The 21,887-nt window shown below is 34.8% G+C and overlaps 1 protein-coding gene across 2 annotated transcripts in view; it reads right to left on the bottom strand.

Annotated features, from left to right (window-relative positions):
- LOC128102286 (fibrous sheath-interacting protein 2-like) overlaps positions 1 to 21,887 on the bottom strand; it is a 79,930-nt gene that overhangs the window by 23,264 nt on the left and 34,779 nt on the right. For both annotated transcript variants that reach the window (XM_052725890.1, XM_052725891.1), the window contains exons 16-17: positions 11,379 to 20,328; positions 679 to 9,992 (exon numbers count right to left, since the gene is read on the bottom strand). In XM_052725890.1, coding sequence (XP_052581850.1) covers positions 679 to 9,992; positions 11,379 to 20,328 — 18,264 coding nt within the window. The remainder of the gene's footprint in view (positions 1 to 678; positions 9,993 to 11,378; positions 20,329 to 21,887) is intronic.

Below are 21,887 nucleotides of genomic sequence, written 5' to 3'. Positions count from 1 at the left end.
AAATAATGTCACTAGGTATATCAATCATACTCCAGGGCAGGCCTCAAACCCAATAGTAATTGGCCTACAAAAACTGAACTTTATGTATTTTTGCATGTCTTTTGTTGTTGTTTTGTTTTGTTAAGTTTTGTCTTTCTGTTTTCTTTCTGTATCTTTGTTCTGATATTTTTCTTTTTTTAAGAAAGAAGAGAGAGGAAGAAAGAATATGAAGTAGGGTGCATAGGGAGGTGGGGAGGACACAAGATGAATTGGGGCAATTCAATATGATTCAATATGATTCAAATATATTACATGAAAAAATTTAAATAAAAGTAAGAGAAAAATAGTACTGTAGTGCCTTAAACAGACGGTGCTGAATACATGTTCCTATAAATTTCTAAATGAAATTATATTCCAGTCATTCTGATGTTAATCAGGAACCATACTTATATTTTGGTTCAATGAAAAATAGTTTTAGTGGATTATCTTATTAAAAACTAGCCTTAGGCCTTTAGTGTGGAATATGGAAATGATATGGCAAGTCCCTGAAAATCCTGACTGTGGAGATGAACCGTTGCAACCAATTCCCTGTTCAGCTGGCAAAAAAACAAGCATATGTTCGCATGTAGCTCGAAAAGGAAGGAAATCACAGAACTGGCTCACTACTTTCCCCCCTTTCTCCATTGTCGTGATGCTTACCTCGAAGGATTTTACATCCAGTCGTCCTGTCCTATCCAATGAGATGCGCCTTTCTTTCTGTCTCTTTCCTGATTCAGATACGTCTGGAGAAGAGTGACCGTTTCCACTTATGGAAGCTCTTCTCAGCTCTGTTATGCTACAACCAGTTCTCTTTATGCAGTCCATATTAAGTGTCTCCAGAGGCTGAGTCTTCATAGAAATAACTGCTAAGTGTTCTGAGATAATATTTGGATCTATTCTCAGTGGTTTATTCCCGACATGTGGAATTATTCTAATAGGAAGTTCATCTTCCAATACATCATCCGACTCTTTATCAGAGTCAGAGTTCATTTGTGCAGCATGCTTTTGTGCCTTTTCAATGATTCGACTTGTGTCTAGATCTCCAAAAGCAGCAGTATAAGAACTCATTGTACTAACTCTACATGATGGAACATTTGAAACGCCATCGACAATTAAGCTAGCCACTTTCTTTGGGAAGGCCTTCTTTGTACCTTTCATATCATAGGGTTCATTACAGGTTTCAGACTGGTTTATTATATTATCATAAACAGATTCAATAGCCTGAGAAATCATTTCAATGTTTTCTGGAGCTAAAGATTGTTCTTCAGGATTAGAATCCACGAGATTTATATTACTTCTGGAAATTTCAGCTGTTACAGATTTTGTCAACTGAGATGCAATTTTATTTAACTCAGGCTTTGTTAAACTGTCCATGTCTTTGCTTGCAACACCAGGCTTCTTTATTATTTTAGCCAAGAATAAGGCCAATGCTTCCTCTAAAACTCTGGAGTCTAACACTAAATCTTTTACGGATGAAGATTTTTCCTGGGACTTTAGCTCATCAATAATTTTCACCACCTTTTCCATAATTTTGACAGCTTCAAGAGCTAATTCTGAACTTGAAAGTTCTTCTTCTGCTTGAGGTTGAAATTCAGAATTGGATATCTCCTTCACCATTGACGAACCTATTATGTCAGAAAGGACATTACTCTTACCCATTAAATCTTCTAATACAGATGTAGGAGAGCCAGATTGTTTTAAAAGATTGGCATAAACGGAATTAACTACTTTGTCAATAGTTGCATTGTCAGTTACAGGCACAGGTTCTGATTCCTTGGCAGGTTGTACAACTTTGATCTTACTTTTGGAAAAACATTCTTGGATTGACTTTAATATTTTTGAGATTATTTTTTGCATTTCAATTTCTTGAGATTCAGTTCTTTCTGAATGCACTTTTGGGAACCCAGATAAAAGTTTTGATAAGAATTTTACAGCAATTGCTTCTATTATATTATATGATAGTTTACGGGGACGTGGTGGCTGTGATGGAGTAGTTAAGACAACATTGGTGAGGATATTTTCAACAACATTGTCAACTTCTGCACACTGATATGGAGTCAACTCACCGCCAAAATAGTTCTGCAACTGATTGCCAGCCACTTCTCGAAGAACTAAATCAACTATGGTTTTTGAAAGGAATTTGCATCCACTAACTACACAATTTTGTATGGTTTCCTGTGATCCAAACTGTGGCAAAAGATTATTATAAATTGTCTGAACCACCAGCTGAATAATTTCATCATCATTTGGATGCAAAGAGTCTACATACTGTATATTCAAATCTTCATTTTTGGCAATCTCTGATGCAACCATACTTACTAACTTCATTTTAAGGAAGTCAAGTTGTGTCAACAAATTTTGTTGAGATATTTTTGTTTTGACATTGAATAGTTTTGAAAAAACTTTTGCTAAAAAAGCAGAAATCACATCATCTAAAAATTTGAAAGGCAACTTTATGGTGTATGGAGATGAGGTTTGACATTCTTTACTGGCTGTGTTACATTCTTTACTGGCTGTTTGCACTGCCTTTTGGACTTTTTCCTCAACATCTTTTGATTCCAGAGGCACACATCCTGAAGCTGGTATCTCATCAGAAAATATCAAGTTAAGCTGATGCTGAAAAATTTCATTTATCACTGTGCTAGTTAGCCTTTTTGCAAGATTTTCCCTATTGTTGTTGATGGTCTTGCAAACAGACTCTTGAGATGCACATTCCTTTAAAACATCGCAAACACAAGAGTGAACAATTTTATTGACAACTGATTTTTCAATTGATAGCATTCTATTTATGGAGGGCATCTTGTCAGAAGAGGATTGTTCAACTGTTTTATGCTCATGTGGCAATTTGTTCACATTTTTAATATTCATGTTGGATGATGGTTCTTCTGTAGTTGCTTCTTTAAGCCCAGGAGGTACCATATGAGCTGATGAGTCTTTGATTGCTCGTGAGGAAATCTTCTTACCCTTATCTGTCCTAAATACCTTAGTTTCTGCATCTGAAAACTCCTTAAACATTGAATCGATGAGTTTCAAAGCTGTGTCATAAAGTTCACCTTGATTTTGGTCACCACTTGCATCTGGAGTTCTATCACACGTTTCTGTTTCTGGTGAAGATGTAAATATTAGTTTGTTCACCATTTCAATGATCACATCTTCTAGAAACTTAGCAGAAATAATTCTAGGTTCACTTTCTGATGAGGACTGTGGATGGTTTGTTTTACTAGGCTGACTTTTAATCTCTTTCTCTCTTTTTATCTCACTCTCTTCTTTTCTTTTAGTTTCAGCTTCTTCACTTGCTTTCTGTTTAGCAGTGATGTCTCTATTAACAGATGGGAATGAATCCTTTGTTGCAACAGGCTGTGCAGAATCTTGAAGTTTAACCAAAGCTTTATCACTTGAGAGGCTTTTGCTGTATATTGGTCTGGAAAAATCCAATGGCTCTTGAGAAGATATTGTTAAAACATTGTCATAAATATTTTCAATGACATTTTCAACACGTTCAGTTTCTGTGTATAGTTCCTCATTTATATCTGTTTCAGCTACAGACTGTGTCCTCTCTTCCTTGACTGGCTGTTGGGCTATTTTTAAAGTTTTTTTTGTTATGTTATCTTTACTCTCACTCTTGGGCTTCTCATCTATTTTCACTAAACTTTGACTAGCATTGTCAATTTTCTTTTCATTGTCTGTTATGAAATCTGATTCAAGTACTTCCTCAGAACTGTTATTAACAGTAGCAACTGCAAAATGGGTGTATATTTCAATCGTCTTCCCCTGCTTATTGATGAGAACTAAGTTCTCTTTCCCAGTTTCATTACTTTTACATTTGTCACTCAAATGTTGAACCTGAGGATCTTTACTTTTCACACTGGTAGCTGGAGAAGTAGCCTTTGAGGCATTCTCATATTTTAAGGTGGCAGATTTCAGTTTATTATCATCATCTTTCTTTGTATCTGTGACACCTGTAGTTGATCCTGATATCAGGTCAATGATACTGCTTTTCATGAAGGTAGCTACAGAGTTAATTATTGGATGATGGATATCATCTTTTTTCATTGATGTGTCTTCAGACAGAACAAGCTGGCTCTGCTTTAAGAGTCTACTAATCTGCATGGAGGTTTGCTCTGGTAGCAGCTGAACTCTTTGTGTGATATTTTCTGCATCTAGAAATGAAAAGAAAGTTGAGCACCAATCTCCTGAAAATAGTGGCTGAATCTTGAAAGCGGAGATTGCCTTCTGGGCTAAAGAAGAAACCATTTCTATAATAATGTTACCAGTGTCATCCTTTTGAATACCATCAGATCCCAATTTCCCTATGAACTGATCATATACAAAATTAGATATCGCATCAACTGTCTCCTTCCCAATTGGTGGGAAAGAAAATATTTCTTCAGCATGTGGTAAAACTTTGATTTCACTTTTCCTGAATTCCCGTATGAGAGAGTTTGCAAAGTTGATAGCTAAGCTTACAATTTCTGGCTCTGGAATATCTTTTTTCATAGAATCTTTAGCAAGAGTTGCAAAAGAACAAAACTTGTGAGCAAGGTCAACAATTACATCTTCTAAAAATGCAGCTGAAAATAGAGAAGTCTGTGCCTTTTCTTTCCCAGACTTTGCAACAACAGAAGCATGGCCATATTCAGGTAAGTTACTAGAAGGTGAGTCTTCCCCATATAAAAATGGTTGCAAATGATGATCCATGATTGCTTTAATAATGAAACCAGCTGTTTTACTGAGAAATGAACCTCCCTTTTTGTGTGCATCTTTCTGTACTTCTGCTTGGAATTCAGAGTTTTTCAAAATATTATTACATACAGAATCAATGAAATTCTCAGTAGTTCCTAATTGCATACTATCTTCATTCTCCTCTGCAGTGGCAAATCTGATCTCATGTTCAGAAATTTCTTTTATAATTTCATCAGTCAGTTTTGAAGCTGCGGCCATGAACTCATCATTATCATCTGGCCCAACCTCTTTTTCCTTTAGTTTATTATTTGTAGTATCATCTGAAGGGAAGATATTTACTAAAAGCTTGTAAATCATATTTTCTATCAGAGAACAGGGGAGCACTGTAATGCATGATGGCATGACATTGGTATCCTTCAAGGTGACATTGAGCACATTTTTGATGATATTTTCAGCTCGAGGAAAAGAATAGGAAGAAGGCATTAATTCACCTGAAACTAATGACTGTACCTGATAATCATAAATTTCTTGCAGTAGAAAATGATATAATTTTCCTCCAAAACAAGTAGTGTCGTTTTGTATAGTCCTGTGTAGTTGAGTCAGTGATTTATATTCATCTAATATGTTTTCATAAACTGAGTTGACTGTTTTTTGAACCACTTCTTTATATGTCTCTGAAAACCATAGACTCTCATCCAAATTTTCTGCAAGTAAAATCTCAGATGTAGTGAACTCTAAAACAACTGATTTTACTAATGTTGTAGCGATATCCATTATTTGGGCTATTGCTTTCTCTGAGGTTTCAGCAGTCAAGGAATCCTGTATGAATGTTTGAAGAATTTTGCATAAAAGCTCAGAAATTACTTCCTCCAAAAAGATAGCTGAGTTCATAATAAAAGACAGTTCTCTTTGCTTAGGGTTTGTTGACTTCTGCTTGCAAGGTTGAGCAACTGAAGGAGAAAGAAAACTTTTATCTCCTGATAAGAATGACTCTAGATGATGATTGAAGATCTCCTTTATTATAAAACTTGCAATTTTTGAAACAGGTATGCTACTTATACCTTTTTTATCCTTTGTAAGATGCTGGTATAGATTTGAATGAGAAAGATCAGCATAAATGGAGTCAACCATTGACTGTATGTCTTTTTCCGAAATCATACTTTGTTTTTCATTTCCATGTTTTACAATACATATTGCATGTTTTGAAATTATTGACATGATTTCATTTATCAGTTTCATGACTGTGTTACTTAAGTCTGATTGCGGAGTATCAGAATGTTCTACACTGGAATGCGATGGACTTATCTGAGACATAAGCTGAGTGACTATTTTTTCTAAATGAATATGTGAGAGCATAGTAGTATATATTGTTGATGCTTGTCTTCGGAATCTTGACTTGCTAATTTCATAATGGACTCTATTTACCAAAACATTTTGACTAAGTTTGGAATGTAAACTTAGAGGCAGATTTGCTACAAGAGCTGGTGGAATTTGGAAATCAAAAATTTCAGTCAGAATGATTTTGGTTATCCAGCCAGCCAATGCCTTTGTGTCATTTAGAAAATCTTTGTCAGGCATGAATCCCATTTCATATTCTTTTAAAACTTTGCTGTAAACTGTGTCGATAATGTTTTTGAGTACATCTTTCTCTACTGGGGAAAAACACAACTGTTTCTCAGCATTCTCTATAGTTGTAACCTGGGCTTTTGAAAATTCCTCTGTTATCCAATATATGAGATTTTCAGCTTTATCAAACAAAACATCTTCTGAATTTCTTGTTGACTCCACTTGTACAATGCCAATCACCCTGTGAAATATTTTGCTCACTACTCCAGAGACCACATCTTCCAAAAAAGTTGAAGAATAAGCACTAGCATAAATTAGTGGCTGTCTGTCAACAAAACATTTGTATGGTGATGTAGATATTTGCCTTTTTTCCACAAATGGCTGAAGATGCTGCTCACAGATATATTTAATAATAAAACCTGCAATTTTATCAATGAAAACATCATTAGTTTTTGTGATATTTTGTTCCACTGATTCTTGAGAACTGGAGTTTTCTAAAATATTTGTGAAAACAGAATCAACAAGATAGCAAACATCATCTTCTGAGTAAAAAGACTTGGCTTTATCTTCATCTTTTGAAAATCTAATTTCATGTTGGGAAATTTTTCTCCTAATATCACTGATCAGATTGGAAGCAATTTCATTAAAATTTACTCCTTTATCTTTTGGAGCTGTTATATTTAAAACAATTTTAGGAGAAGGAAAAAATTTAGATAATAGTACTCTGATCATATCTTCTAAAAATGTATATGGTAGCAATGTATTATATGGAGGTAAACTCTGCTTTGACTTAGTAGAATTATCGATGTTACCAAGAATATCATAAACAATATCATCAGCCATTGAATTAGAACAGGGAGCAGCTGACAAATCACAAGAAAACAGTGGGTGAAGAAGGTAGTCTGAAATAGCTGCTATGATTAATTTGGCAATATTTTCCACGAAAGCTTCACCATTTTCAGACTCGTCAATGTCAGGATCTAGCCCATGCTGCTTCAAAACATTTCTATATACTGAGGTGACAAGTTCATCTACAATATCTGCATCACTAAATGGAAAGGACGATTGCTTATCACATAGAATAGGAATCTTAGTTTTGTCTAAATGGTTATTCACTGAGTTTATTATTTTTTGGGTCATATTTTCCAGCTCAACATTAGTATTAGGCTTAGGGCTAAAAATCTTTGATAAAACTCTGGTAACAATTTCTCCTACAAATTTATCAGGGTAAATTTGTAAAGGTGATGGCTTCTGGAGTTTGTGAGACTCTACAACTTCATTGAGAACTTGTTTGACCATATACGATACCTCATCCAATGGAGTTTTGGGGCGAGGTAAAGTCTCTCCACACAAAAATGGTTGAAGGTGGTTTTCAATAATCTCTTGGATAATGAAACTGGCTATTTGATCAATCATAATTGGACTTCTGTTGATTATATTCTTCTGTATTAAATCAAGAGAACCAGACATTTGTATAATATTACTGTAAACAGAATCTACCATCTTTTTGAGGTTTTTATCTGTGTGGAGACATTGATTATCATAGATGGTGAACCAGATTTTATGTTTTGAAATGGCTGACATAACCTTATTTGTTATACAGTTGGACATTTCATCAAAATCTGAAGTCATTAAATATTGTTTTTCTAAAGATGAAGGCTTAAAAGGCAGGGGCATAAGCTGAGCTAAAAGTTTTCTGATGACATATTCTAAAAATGAGTGTGGTAACATGGTGCTATAACCTTTTGAAGATATGGGTTCAGAAATAAATTTTCTTAGATTGTTTTGAAGTTTATACAGTATGATTTCAGCATTGAGAGTATGATATGAATGTGATCTAAGCTTTCCCTTGAAGCAAGATGGAAGCTGATAGTCTACAATTTCTAACAATATGCTATTAGACATTTGTTCAGCTACTGAAGTATTATCATATGGCAGATTACCACCACAGGTTACTTTAAATTCATACTTCTGTAAAACATCATAATAAATGGAATCAACAATCTTAGTAACACATCCTTTATGTGCTGATGGAAAATATAGCCTTTCTTCAGGATACCTTAGAACAGTAATTTGAGCATTATTTAAGTCATTAACTACATTGTTGATAAGTGATGTATTTATTTCATTGAGCCAGGTTTCAGTGATATTTATATTTTTCCTCCACAATGAGGTAGATAGCTTAAAAAATAATTCTGAGATTATGTCCTCCAAAAATGTAGCTGAATAAACACCACCATTTGCACCTCTTGGACATAGCTTATGAAAGGCTACTGTGTTCATTCCCCTTGTTTCTTGTCTTTCAGGAAGTAGCAAAGAGAAAGGTTTTACTGTATGTTGTTTGCCAAATGGTGTTTGCATTTTAAAGCTAGTTGCTTTGGAATTATTCATGGACTTAGTAAAATAATTATTGTCATAGCTCATGAATCCTACATGGGCATTTGTTTGTCCTAATTCTATTAATTCTCGCCTTTTTGCTTCTGGGGAAAAAGGTTGTGTTTCTCTTGTTCTGTAATTCATGCATTTGTTTTCAAAAGGAGCTTGTTGAAAATCATGAGATAGCTTATCCATCAAAGATTTAACCAAGCTGTGGGACATAACATCAAGTATACAGTCTGATGACAATAAATCTTGATCCATGTCTTCAAGATTTTCTGAAAGGTCTGACATGTAATCTCCTTGAAATTGTTCACAGCTCATTGGTGCTTTACAATAATCAAAATTTCTACCTTGAACACTTCGAAGTAATTTTACATGTTGACATTCTTCTGCTACTTCACGAAAAAGAGAACTATCCTCAAGAAATGCAGTGCTCGTGCATTTTTCTAGAAGTGTTCTAATAAGTTTCTCACACACAATATTGAGAAGAAAAATTGATTTAGGGGAAAGCCCTAGATTACTAGCAAGTATTCTATCACTTTGTTGATTATTTGAGGTGAAAAACGTTCTTGCCGATTTACCAGAACACATATCCCCATCTGGGAAGTCATCTGGTAAAAATAAATCTAAAACAATATTAAAGACTTCATTGATGACGTCTTTGGATTCATGAGATTTTAAGTTACCAACCAGACCATTTAACCTACGTTCTAAGTAATTTAATTTATTTCTTTGAGCAAGGTGATCAATTAGGTGAGGAGATGATTCCCAGTCCCTGGGGCCTATCTGACTTTCCGTGGTATTGACTTTGTTGAAAATGGGCCCACTATTTCTAAATGTAGAATATGATTTGTTTCTTACATTATTTTCAAAATGATTTATTCCTAGTATGTTGGACAATACAAAAATCACTCCTTTTAACAGATCTTGAAAGATATCATCAAAGTCAGAAGAAATCACGCTTGGACAGAACCTGTACTTAGTTTTTATGGGAGTCTGATGTGCCTTGTCAGCAAATATAATGTTACCATTAGAAAGAATTTCAATAATAACTTCAAAAATACTTAAAGCAAGTTCTCCAATGGAAATAGATCTGCTCTTATACACTTGAGAATGAATTGATATGTTTTTGTTAGAGATTACTTTTTGGATTTCCCATGCTTTGTCTTTGCTACCCTCTTTGGTGCCATCAGAAATGTTTGAAATTAAGTAGCAGATGACTGATTCAGAGAGATGTTCACAAAACTGATACATTGAAGAATTACTATATATGCTTTTGAGAGGCTGTTTTGAGTCATACTTTTTCTTTGGGAGTGAAGGAACATGAGACAATTCCTCAGTTGAAACTAAAAGAAAAATGTAAGAAAGAAACAAGCACTTTTAGACTGGATTAGAGGAAATTTGGAAAATTCAACATATTGGCAATGTATTTTGTCTGTGAGGCTCCTTACTAAAGTAAAAGGTAAAACTTAATGAAAAAAGAAATAGGATTTTCCTTCAATACTTCACTTCTTTTTTTTTGTTTTTGTTTTTTTTTTGTTTGTTTTATTTTGCAATACAATTCAGTTCTACATATCAGCCACGGATTCTCTTGTTCTCCCCCCTCCCGTTCCCCTCATCTTCCCCTCACCACCCCCCATTCCCATCTCCTCCAGGGCAAAGCCTTCCCCGCAGACTGAGATCAACCTGGTAGACTCAGTCCAGGTAGGTCCAGTCCCCTCCTCCCAGGTCGAGCCAAGCAATCCTGCATAGGCCCCAGGTTTCAAACAGCCAACTCATGCAATGAGCACAGGACCCGGTCCCACTGCCTGGATGCCTCCCAAACAGATCAAGCCAATCAACTGTCTCACCCATTCAGAGGGCCTGATCCAGTGGGGACCCCTCAGTCATTGGTTCATAGTTCATGTGTTTCCATTCATTTGGCTATTTGTCCCTGTGCTTTATCCAACCTTGGTCTCAACAATTCTCGCTCATATAAACCCTCCTCATTCTCGCTAATTGGACTCCCAGAGATCCACCCAGGGCCTAGTCATGGATCTCTGCATCCAGATCCCTCAGTAGTTGGATGGGGTTTCTAGCACGACAATTAGGGTTCAATACTTCACTTCTTAGTCTTAGCCAATACGTTGAGAAAACAGGTCTTCCATATTCAAATCTACAAGTCATAGGTTGATATCTGCCTTGACTGTATAGTTATGGACACTACGAAATGAGATTTTTCAGGTTTAGTGAAACATCCTGCCATAGCTCCAGTGAAATGATTATTTAAAACTATATTAAATCAATATATTTGATGCTATGCTGCATTTTACTTGTACGTTTAAAGATTTGTGTTACTCTATCATCTTGAATAAAATACAAGTGTATCAGTTCCAAAAAGTTAATGATAGACTGCAGCAACAGAGGCATGCACAAGTATTTGAAACTTTTTGATTTACAGTGCATGTTCAACCAAAATTCCTTACTTTAATTTTTTTTTTTCATTTTCCCCTTATCTATAGGTCTTGAGGGGGAAAAACCCACATCTTTTTACTTAATACATAAAGAGTTAACTTAGTAACATTTTTATGCATCATGGAAATTTAAAAATAATCAAATAGTTATTCACGTTTCTAAAGCTATTTTCAGAAAAAAACAAATTGTAGACTCTTGGACAAGAGATCTTTTAAATATACCTTTTACTGTTTTCCCAAAATTATTCCAACTTAAAAACTAACTTATCTCTTGCTTACCTGCAGCTATGGCATTCTTCAAATGTGTGATCACAGAAGTAGTAATGTGTCTTGCCAACAAATGCATTTCATTTGGACCCAGTTCATGATCAACAAAGGCAATTGTGTCAGTTTCCTCCAAAGTCTCCGCTGTCATTTTGGAGTTTTTATTTTTCCATTTATGTAATAAAGAAAAATCCTCTTGGCAGGCTTCAAGACCTTCACTTTTTTCTTCATTTATACAGGTCATTCGTTTACACCACATTCTGAGCAAATTTTTCTCATTCTTTTCTCCTTCATCTACCACAGAAAAAGGATTTTGCCTCGGCATAAAAAATGGTTTCATGGTCTCCAGGCTTTCGTCTGGGTGTGGCTGATGGGGAAAGCCATAGCAGGACAGTACTGTGTTAACAATATTATCTGCAGCTAAACATATTTTGAGTGGGGAAGCATTTGTCTTAATTTCATTTGGCTCAATTGGTTTGGTGGTCTCATAATGAAATACTCTTGGATTTTCACCTTTCCCCATTTCTATGAATGACATGACTTGTCTTAGTGATTCTTCTGTGGAATCATTTGCTTTCTTAAACAATTTCTGTAACATACTGCCTTCAGGAAGAGAACTGTTACCTTTTGTGGCTTCCTCAAAAATTCCAAAGTTTGGTTTCCTTTGACTCTGGTCTTGTGCTTTGTTTACAGAACATGATGGCACAGCTTTTGAATTGGGTCTTCCCATTGGCTCTGAGTTTGTAATATTGTTTTCGACACAGGAACTGATGTGTGAGGGTGAATTGGATGTGATCCCATACTTTTCTTTTGTATCATCCTCTGAATTAAACGTCAAGCCAGATACACTCCTCTGTGGAGTATTACTTCTCACACTAGTGTTTCTCATCTTTGATGTAGGCATTTTCACATGAGATGCAAATTCAACCTGGTTAACAATGTAAACATTCTCAGTTCTTTTGAAATAATTTTTGTTTGGAAGCTTTGCAATCAAAGACTCACTGAAATGAGTACATTGGTCTATCAGTCTACCAATGATCTCACTTGCAGCAATATTCTCTTTTAATATGCTAACTGGATATGGTTCCATTTGACTTATTTCTTTGTCTAGCTTATTCTTGATTATGCTAAGCATGTCACTGACAGTAGTGACAGAATATGCAAGTAATTCTGAATGGAATGAATGAACCTGTAGGAGTGTGTTCTGTATGTTTTCCTTGGATATACTAGTACTTGACTTGGGTTCATCACCAAACTTTCTAAATGGTTGTAACTTTGGCAACATTTTTTTGCTTAATTGTCTCTGTTGCACTTGAAAGAGATTGTCTATAGGCATTTTCACTATTTCAGAAAACTCATATTTAGAGATATGTTTAAACTTCAAGTCCACAAATGACTCTAACATGTTTAAGACTCTTTGTATGATCTCCTGCACGATTTGGTTGCTAGGGCTCCTAGACATTTTTGTCTTCATGTTACAGGTCTGCACACCACTGAGGATGTGCTTGCTTGGAACACCATGCTTACTTTTAGCAGCAACATATTCTTTCTGACTTGTCAGCATTCCCTTACTGTCTTGAATAGGCATCTGAGACAAGAAGCACAGCTGCAATTTTTCAAATAGCATTTCAACAATTTCCCGTCCAAACATATTGATTTGTGCTTTCGTATCTTCAGCTCTGGTAGGTCCACCTTTAAAGCGATCATAGAATCTGTTTCCACAATCTTCAAGTGGTGGTAGATTTAAAAGTGAAAGTGAATACTCCAAATCCTTCACTTTAATTGAAATTTCAGTCAAAATGCTTTCAGCTACGGTTAAAAGTTTAGACTTTTCATTTTCTGTATCACTTGTTTCTGCTTGCCATTTGTCAAACATTTTTTTAAATATACCTTCTTTAGGAAAAATCTGTTCTAGCTGTGAGGAAACATTCTCTAAGTAAAAACATGCCTGCTGCTCAGTAGGGGAACCTGCACCCAGATTCTGCTTTGATATGCGAAAATCACCCAGATTTGAGACATTAATTGGAGAAGCCAAATTGTGGTTGTTTGTAGCATACAATTCTTGCAACACCGAATTAACAATTTTACTTGCTTCCAGGATTTGATCAGATGGTAAAGCTTTTGTATTTAACATGGCTCTATTTTGTGCCACTCTTTCAAGTTCTTTCACAATTATTTCTAAAATATCAGTTATTATGTTCTTGGCATAAATTCTTAATTCTGAAGCTGGCAGTTTTGTTTTCAGTAGGGTTTTGGCATCCTCTTTTGGTGGAGTATGTGGCAGCCCAATGGCAGTTTTGGATCGGTTCTCTCTTGAAATCTTCTCTCCAGTACCGAACTTGTTCTTGCTTTTGGACTTAGTACCACTAATGCCTAGATGTGGTTTTGTTTTAAATTTAGAGAGAGAGGTAATTTTTGATCTTGCTTTTAAACTTGATTTACATCCTGGCCTAGGGCTGTTTTTAGGGCTAAGTTTAGAATTATGTAGTCTAAGAAGGTACATGTCATCATAACTACCTTCAGGGGGAAATCTCTCTTCTAGATGAAGGGAAACAAAATTTGACAATTTATCAAGAACCATTTGAACTAAATATCTTCCAATTTGCAATGGTGAATAAGGCAAAAAAGTGTTTTCTAACACAAGAGCATTTAAACTGTCAGCATTATGATGCATTTGTGGTACCCCAAGTCTAGGGGGATTACTTCTTTTTCTTGCTGGCTTATTTTCTCTAAAGCATGGTGGTTTTACTGATGAGGTATCATGGTTGTCATACATTTCTACCTCTATCCTGCTTTTAGTTTTTTTGTATAATGATGTCACAACCACAGAGTGCATTTTTTCCAAAATATTTTCAAGTATATCATTTGATATGTTATTAATATGAGACTGAAAGAATTTCTTCCATGCTATAGCTGATGTTTTACTCTTAGATTTAGACACAATGTAGGGAATTTCAATAAATGGGAGCAAGTGGCCTATGATTTCCATTATGTTTTGATTCAGCTTCTTCAAAACCTCTTCTACTGCACTGAATATTTCGTTTTTTTCTCTTGGTTTTGATCCTCCTTTCTTCAAAAATATTTCTTCCAAAACAGATCTCTGGCTTTCCTTTTCCATTGTTGTTTGCTTTTCTTCTAAAGGGTCCTTTGTAAACTGTGATAATGTGGTAGTTTTTTCCCTCTCTTTGTATCCCAGCAAAACTTCATTTGATATGGTTAACTGTGAACAGCTAGAATTCTCTGGGGAGGATAAAAAAAAATCCTTTTCTGATCCTTTATTGTGCAAAATATTTAAGATACTATTAACAATTTCACTCACAGTATTTTTTTGAAATAAAATGTTGTTTGAACATGTGTGCACACTTTGTATTTCTAAGTCTAAATCATTTTTAATAAGCTTCAAAATCGCACTGGCAATGAAATCAGCATAGTCCTTAAGACTAGTTTGTGATAAATGGATTGTGGTTCCAAGATTTTCTCTGCAACTGGCAAAAATGGGTTTTGCAAGCTCTTGGCTAGGATCTGCTTTGGTTGTTGATAATTTTAGGACATTCACATCAGATTCAACTTGGCCTGACTCATGAAAAGTGCTGTCATCTTGTTTACCATTTTCAAATTCTGGGCTAATAAATACATTTTCTTTATTAGACTTAAAGGTTGGAGTCATTAATGAATTTATTCTTTCTGTGGCAAAAGACTGTAACCGATTGAAAATAGTTTTAGTAATGAAGTTGGCGTTTTCCTCGCATGGGTCAGGTGCAGGTTCCCTGGTGTCTTTATTTCTCTTCACAGGCATCTGATAAACAGCATCATAAGCTAAATTCATAATTCTTGAATGTGAAAAATGCCCTGGTTGTTCCTCAGTTCTTTGTGTTATAAAAAGAGGCTGTTGGCACTGAGATTTTGGAAACATATCATAGAAGGCCAATCTTGAGGAAGCAGGATCTTTGGCCTTTATGGCAAGCATGACCAAAGAAGTAAGGTTATGAAGCACAATATCCACTATATCTTTGGACACCAAAATGACATCTGTTTTAGGAACTGACACTTTTGGGATAATATTGGTACCCATAACAACTGGTTGTAAATTTGCTTCTGAGTGTTTGCTAGGTATATTATATTGCAGAGTGGGTGTGGCAAATGAGAGATTATTCTGATACATAATATTTTCATAAATATCACATAAGATCCTTTCAATGGTATCTTGAATTTGAAACTCAAGTATTTTTCGATATTCTGTCTTATTGACTAGCCTTTCAATAATACCATCTTGCTGTTCTGAATAATTGTCTTTGTCACAACTGTTTTTGTCACACTTGCTTTTGCTTGACACAATATCGAGCACTGTGCTAACAACCTGACTTGCAATATTCTCGGAAACCACAATGTTATTTGCCAGGGGCAGACTCTCTTGTTCTTTATCTAACTCATGCTTAATGCCTTGTAAAATTTTCCTAGCCACTTCTTTTGCATAAATATTTAATTTGGACAAAGACAGTTGGCACCACGAATCCATCTTTCCTGGGTTGCTATAATCCACTGAACAACAGGAAAATTGCTTATCAGCATATGAGTCTTTGCCTGACAATGCTTTGCTTAATGTTGCCCCTTCCTGCTGTACTGGCAAAGTCACTGGAACTCTGAAGCTGATGTGGGGAAGGAAGAGAGATTCTACTTTGGAAGCAGCAAAAGTTTCTAAATTTTCTAATATTGCCTGCACAATATCTTCAACTACATTTATTTTTGTCTGTCTGTCAACATTCCAGCTCGACTGAATGTCACATGGATTTCCATTTAATACACTTACAGGTTGGTTTCCTGGATAGGTAGGCTCGTGATAAGAAACATTGGTTGAAAAGATGATTGTTTCACATCTGTTTCCACTTTCATGTTTTTCTTTCGTGGCAGCTGAATACAGTTTGTGAAATACGGTCCTAACAACATCATTCACCACTTTAGTTACATCTGTGTCAGACACTAAAGGGCCCATCAAAGGATCCGTAAATTGAGCAGATGTTTGAGTAGTTGACACAGGCACATTATAAGGCATACTACTAAAATGAGAGTGTGAGAGAGAAACAACATTTAATTGATTGATTAAAGCACTTTGAAAAATTTCATTCAAAATATTTCTTATAATGGGAACAATTGGAGATTTGTGTGGTTCTTTGAGTTTTACTTCAATTTTGTTCAAGGTTCTTTCTAGAACCCACTGGTCAGTAGAAAAGGTTCTAGTTTCTTCTGTGGGTGATGTTCTATCTCCAGTGAATTCTTTATTTTGTGTGTCATCATCTAGAAATGACCCTGATTCAGCTCCTCCAGGAAGAAAATTTCCATAAATTGGTCGATATCGATAATTTTCAATGTCTCTGTGCTCAGATTCAGGTTCGACAAACATATCTGAAGATACTACATCCAAAATTAAATCAACTATATTTGTAAGAAATTGTGTCTCCTGTGGCGAGTTTTTTGTATTTTTCTTACAATCTGATGGGTTAATATTTAATTCTGTTTGAATGGCTTTCAAAATAGCACTTGATGCCTTCTTTGCGTGAGTGTATAAAGTAGACTGCAATGATTTATCATGTGAATCTGTGGGAGAATTTTTGCCTTCACATTCCCAATCCATTTTATTATCTGTTTTATTTTCATCATTAAGAAGACCAATATTTTCTACATTTCCATTGGCAAATCCTTCCAGTTTAGCAAAAACCATGTTAAGAATATCTGAAGCAATGGTTTTCAGTTTATTTGGGCACATTTCTTTTGAGTTCTCTGTTTTGGGAGACACTGGAAGATCATTTTTTGCTTTATTTTTCATAATCTCTTTATTACCCATCATCATTTTGGAAATTATATTAGAGATGATGTTGATGCATTTGGCCATTTCCTCCATAGTTGAAGCAAATGATAGGTTGTCAATGTCAAGTGACTCTGAGCCAGTTTTCAATCCAGAATCTACAATGCTGGTATCTATGTTAATATTACATAGTTTTGCAAGGACATACTCCAGAATTGCGTTGGAAATGAGTTGCACATTAGATAGTGTTGGAGGATCTTTACATAACTTCTCTGTGTTTTGCTGACTACAAGATGGCTGAGAATCAGGGTGGGAACCTGTGAGTTTGCTTAACATTTCATGCAGTGTTTCTCCAATTCGATCTAATACCTGCAACTTGGAACTATCTTTCAAATCCTTTCCATTAGCGATACTGTGGTGAATACAAGGTGTAGCCAAATATTGTCGAAAAGAATTTTTATCCTGTTTACTTAACAAAATATTTTGTTTATTAGCATTTTCAGACCTGCAGAACATTGTAGAAACTGCCTTATCTGTAGAGGTTGAAGTATTTGTTTGATCTTCATTTGCACTTGATATCAGTTCATAAATACATGTCAGTAATGGACTTTCCGTAGCATCACTGAAGCCGGTAACATGGGAGTCTACAGCTTCATTGGAATCGGCAAACCACCCTTTGCTTGTACGACACTTGGTATGGTCTGTCTCCCTAGGATTTGGGTTTATCTTGGTGAATTCTAATTCGTTCTGTATAGCATCTAAAACAATGTTGACTATTTTCATTGTGTAAGTACTAAGTTGAGAATGTAAAGATTTCCCTACCAGTAAAGACTTTTTACCTGTCTGTAATTTTGGACAAACAAATAACTTCAGATTTTTAAAAATTGTATTAATGATCTTATCAGTAATATCATTTACATACTTAGGTTCACATTCTTGAGATCTTAATGGGGAACTCTTTTCAAGCTCTATATTGAGTGAAGATAAATATTTCATTTTCTTTTCACTGTCAAACCATACTTTGAATGGTATTTTACTTGATTTTTCTTTGGTTGTTTGGGAAGTATCAGGATGATCTGGACAAATTTGATGAACTGATGAAATGGTGTTTTTAATGGTATTAGGAATGCACTTTGAGGCCTTATAAAGTATATTTATCACAGAATCAGTTATTTCATGTGCAAATGCACAAATTTCTGATTCAGAAAACATCTCTTCCTTCCATTCTTGATCTGATAATCCTTTAGATTTTTCTGAGATGAAAGCAGAGGTTTCTTCACCAATTTTTCTTCCTGGGTGATGAGATGAAACAAAAGACATATCATTGAGCATTTCTGTTAAAATGTGCTTAATTATGTTTTCTGAAGCCTTTTGGATTTGATGTTTTTGATCTTGGCTGAAAATTGAAGCATCATTAGTCAAGCAATGTGTTGTCTTCATAATGTCTTCACCACTAAGAGATAACTTCAACTTTAATTCGCAGTCATGAGATCCAACTTTGCTTTGAGGAGTAGGTTTTGTTGGTAGTTTATCGCTCCTTTTGGATTCAAAACAAGTGTCTCTCCTTCTAGGCCAATGAATAGGAATCTGCTCTTGTGGTTTTATTTTTTCATCACTAAGGGATGAATCAAGCACACTTCTCACAAGGTTATCTATTTCCTCTTCATCATCTTCAGAATAAAGAACCATGCCTGGGACATTAATAGAGGGAAATGATCTTCTAGTTCTAAGACCATTAAATGAGCCAGCGCTAGTGAGTCTATACTTTTCTTCAGCATCAGGAAGATTTCTTACTCGAGGTTTTCTATGTTTTTTAACATCTGCTTTTGCTGGCCCCTGGTGAAGTTGAGTTAAGACATCATCTAGTAGCTGAAGAAGTACTATTGTTTCTTCAGATGCAATTAATCTCTCATTATTAAGTTCAGTTTGTACACAGCCTAGTATAGTGTTTATTGCTTCTTCTACATAACCAACTAGATAGGACTGTGAAAAAATATTTGATATTAAGTTTTGTATTTCTTCTTTCACAATTAGATCAGCAGCATCAGATTCTGGACCAGATTTCTTTTGGTCAGATTTTTGATGAAATTTATCAAAAATTGGCTCTGTCTTAATTTGTTGGTGGAAATGTTTAGTTGTGTCTTCAAGAGGAAGTTCACTTTTCTTATAAGATGCAAGAGTCATCAACTTCTCTAAAATGGCATGTACCATATCATCTGCAATATCACACATTGGCTCCAAGGTAGAAGTCAGTGTATCTTCTGAAGGTTTTGTATCTAAGGATGAGAAACAGTCAGCACTACCAGAGAAACTTGTTTTGATATCAACTGTCAAATCTTCTTGTGAAAACATCTGCACACATTGTTTCTCAACAGCGGACTGCAGGCTTTCCAGTATATTTTCCACAATCTCTGAAGCTACTGAGCATATGTCAACATTTGAGAGCAAGTCTTCTCTCTCTGTATCATATTGGTCAACAAAAACTTCAGCAGTCACAGAAGAAAGAGAAGGAATGGCCTGGGTTAAGTCAGATATTATTTCTTGAAAAATACTTTCTAAAATAAGTTCTGTTTCTCCCTTCAAGTGACATTTAAAGTTTACAAAAACATTCTTTAAATTTTTCATCTGATCCATGGCCTTTGCTTTTTTGTCATATAGAAATGGAATCTCTAAACTATCTGTTTCTGTGGTAACATCTTTAGATTTTTTAGTGCTTGTTTCTAATGATGTTAAAAGATAACTATCAGATTTACTGCTTCCTATCTTAGGAAATGGATATTCCAAACTGCTTTTGTTGTAATTGACTTGTGAAGACATAGATTGTCCTTTCACTTGATATTTTGTGCCAGTAACTGTTCTTTCCACATGTGCAGAAGGAGGTTTCAAAGGTGTGGGTGGTTTTTTCACTGGTCTGTCACTGGCAAATACACATGGATCTGCTTGAAATGCTTTAGGTATGTAGTTTCTGTATGTGAAGCCCTCACTGCATGTACTACAGAAACTTGAACTATCCGAAGAAAGGTCTGAGTCATCAGACACTGAATAAGTATGACTCTGCACTCTTTCTTCATATTTTGTGATGGCTGGATATAATATACTGGTTACTGTAGCTACAACCCACGTCATTATATTTTGAATTATGCTATTTAGTTCTTCAGAAGTTACCTAGAAAGAGATAATCAGATAAAAATTAAGTCATATAAGTATTTATTCCATATATGGGAGATATGGGGGTAGCATTCAATTTTTTATATTAAACAATTATATAATAATTATATAATATAAGTAGAATACCAGCATGATTTATAAGAAAATGAAAGAAGGAATCTGTTCAGAATGTTTTAAGCTGGTTTATTTTACACTAGAGAAAAATATTTTGATCATAAAACTTCATTTTATATATATGCCTTAAGAAACTATATAAATTATTTCCCAACATTCATAACTTGGGTAAATAAGTTTAAAATTAAAGTTATCAAATTGTTATTTAGTCATATCTCATGAAAAGTTTTGGAAAAAAACCCAGCGTGGTATTCATAACTCTGCTATATATTTTGAAAACTGATTAAATTATTTCAAATTATTTCTCCAAACAGATATAGTAAACGTATTTTGGAGTCTTCAGCAGTATTTGTCTAGCTTCTATATGGGGATGAAAAATAAATCATCTTCATGTCTACTCCATGCTACAACAGTAAGCACACAGTCTGTTTTTATGGAATACAAAAATTAGTTTATTTTAGATTGACTTTGTAGCTAACATAACTAATCAGAACAAAGTATGAAAGCATAAAATAGATGAATGAAAATACAAGACATGACAGAAAGGCTGACAGGTTGTTCCCACTCAAAATATACCAAGGGTAAACAGAAAGTACTCATGTTTTAAGTCAACTTTACATAAAAAATCTAAAATCTGTGTAACACCCTCTCCGCTGATGAATTTTGAAGCTCTTAGGGAGTACCTAATGAAAATCCACTAGGCTGTAATTATCCAATTTTTTAAAATATCTTTTCACTACAATGATAGATGACGGCTAATGCTTTGATAAGCACAGATTGAATTGACTGCAAGTATAAAATTCTTCTTTACATAAATATACCTTTAATTGAAAATTCTAATAATAAATTTTAAAGTATGAGATAATTATTCTAAATGAACAATACTGAATGTATATATTGAAATATCTACAATATTTTTATACAAGATATAATGAACATCAGAACCATACTGCTGTTCTTAAACTAGGTGAAGGATAAAGCATTTCCAATTGTAATATAAAAAAGAGGGTAACTTCTAAAGTTTTGAATGTAAAAAAATGAGGTGAAAGGAATCTTAGTTTTTCAATTTCTTTCAATTTATTTCTTTCCTTAAATTGAAGCTTTGTGTGTGCTTCATGCCTTATTAACTGAGCAAGATTCAATGAAAAAAGGCCCACTGCTGTTATATTTCTCAAGGATTAGACAGAGTTAAATGTTATTAAACTATGCCCCTTTTTCTTTTCTTGCTTCAAGTCTAAGCTCACAGGTGAGCAAGTACTTTTGCCTGTGATCTTTGGTAGCAGGTTCTTCCCACAAGAGTTGCTGGAGACAGATTCAGGCATCTCAACTCATTTTCTACGGAGTTAGCCATCAATATCTGCAAAGCTATACTGATTAATAATATCTCATTAGGATGAGATTCTATTATCTCATGCTGTTTGTCAATGTTAGGTCCCTGAATG

This window comes from Peromyscus californicus, unplaced genomic scaffold, assembly GCF_007827085.1.
Source record: "Peromyscus californicus insignis strain IS unplaced genomic scaffold, ASM782708v3 Scaffold_7__1_contigs__length_154581171, whole genome shotgun sequence".
NCBI classification, from domain to species: domain Eukaryota; kingdom Metazoa; phylum Chordata; class Mammalia; order Rodentia; family Cricetidae; genus Peromyscus; species Peromyscus californicus.
This window is presented reverse-complemented; position numbering and strand designations above follow the sequence as displayed.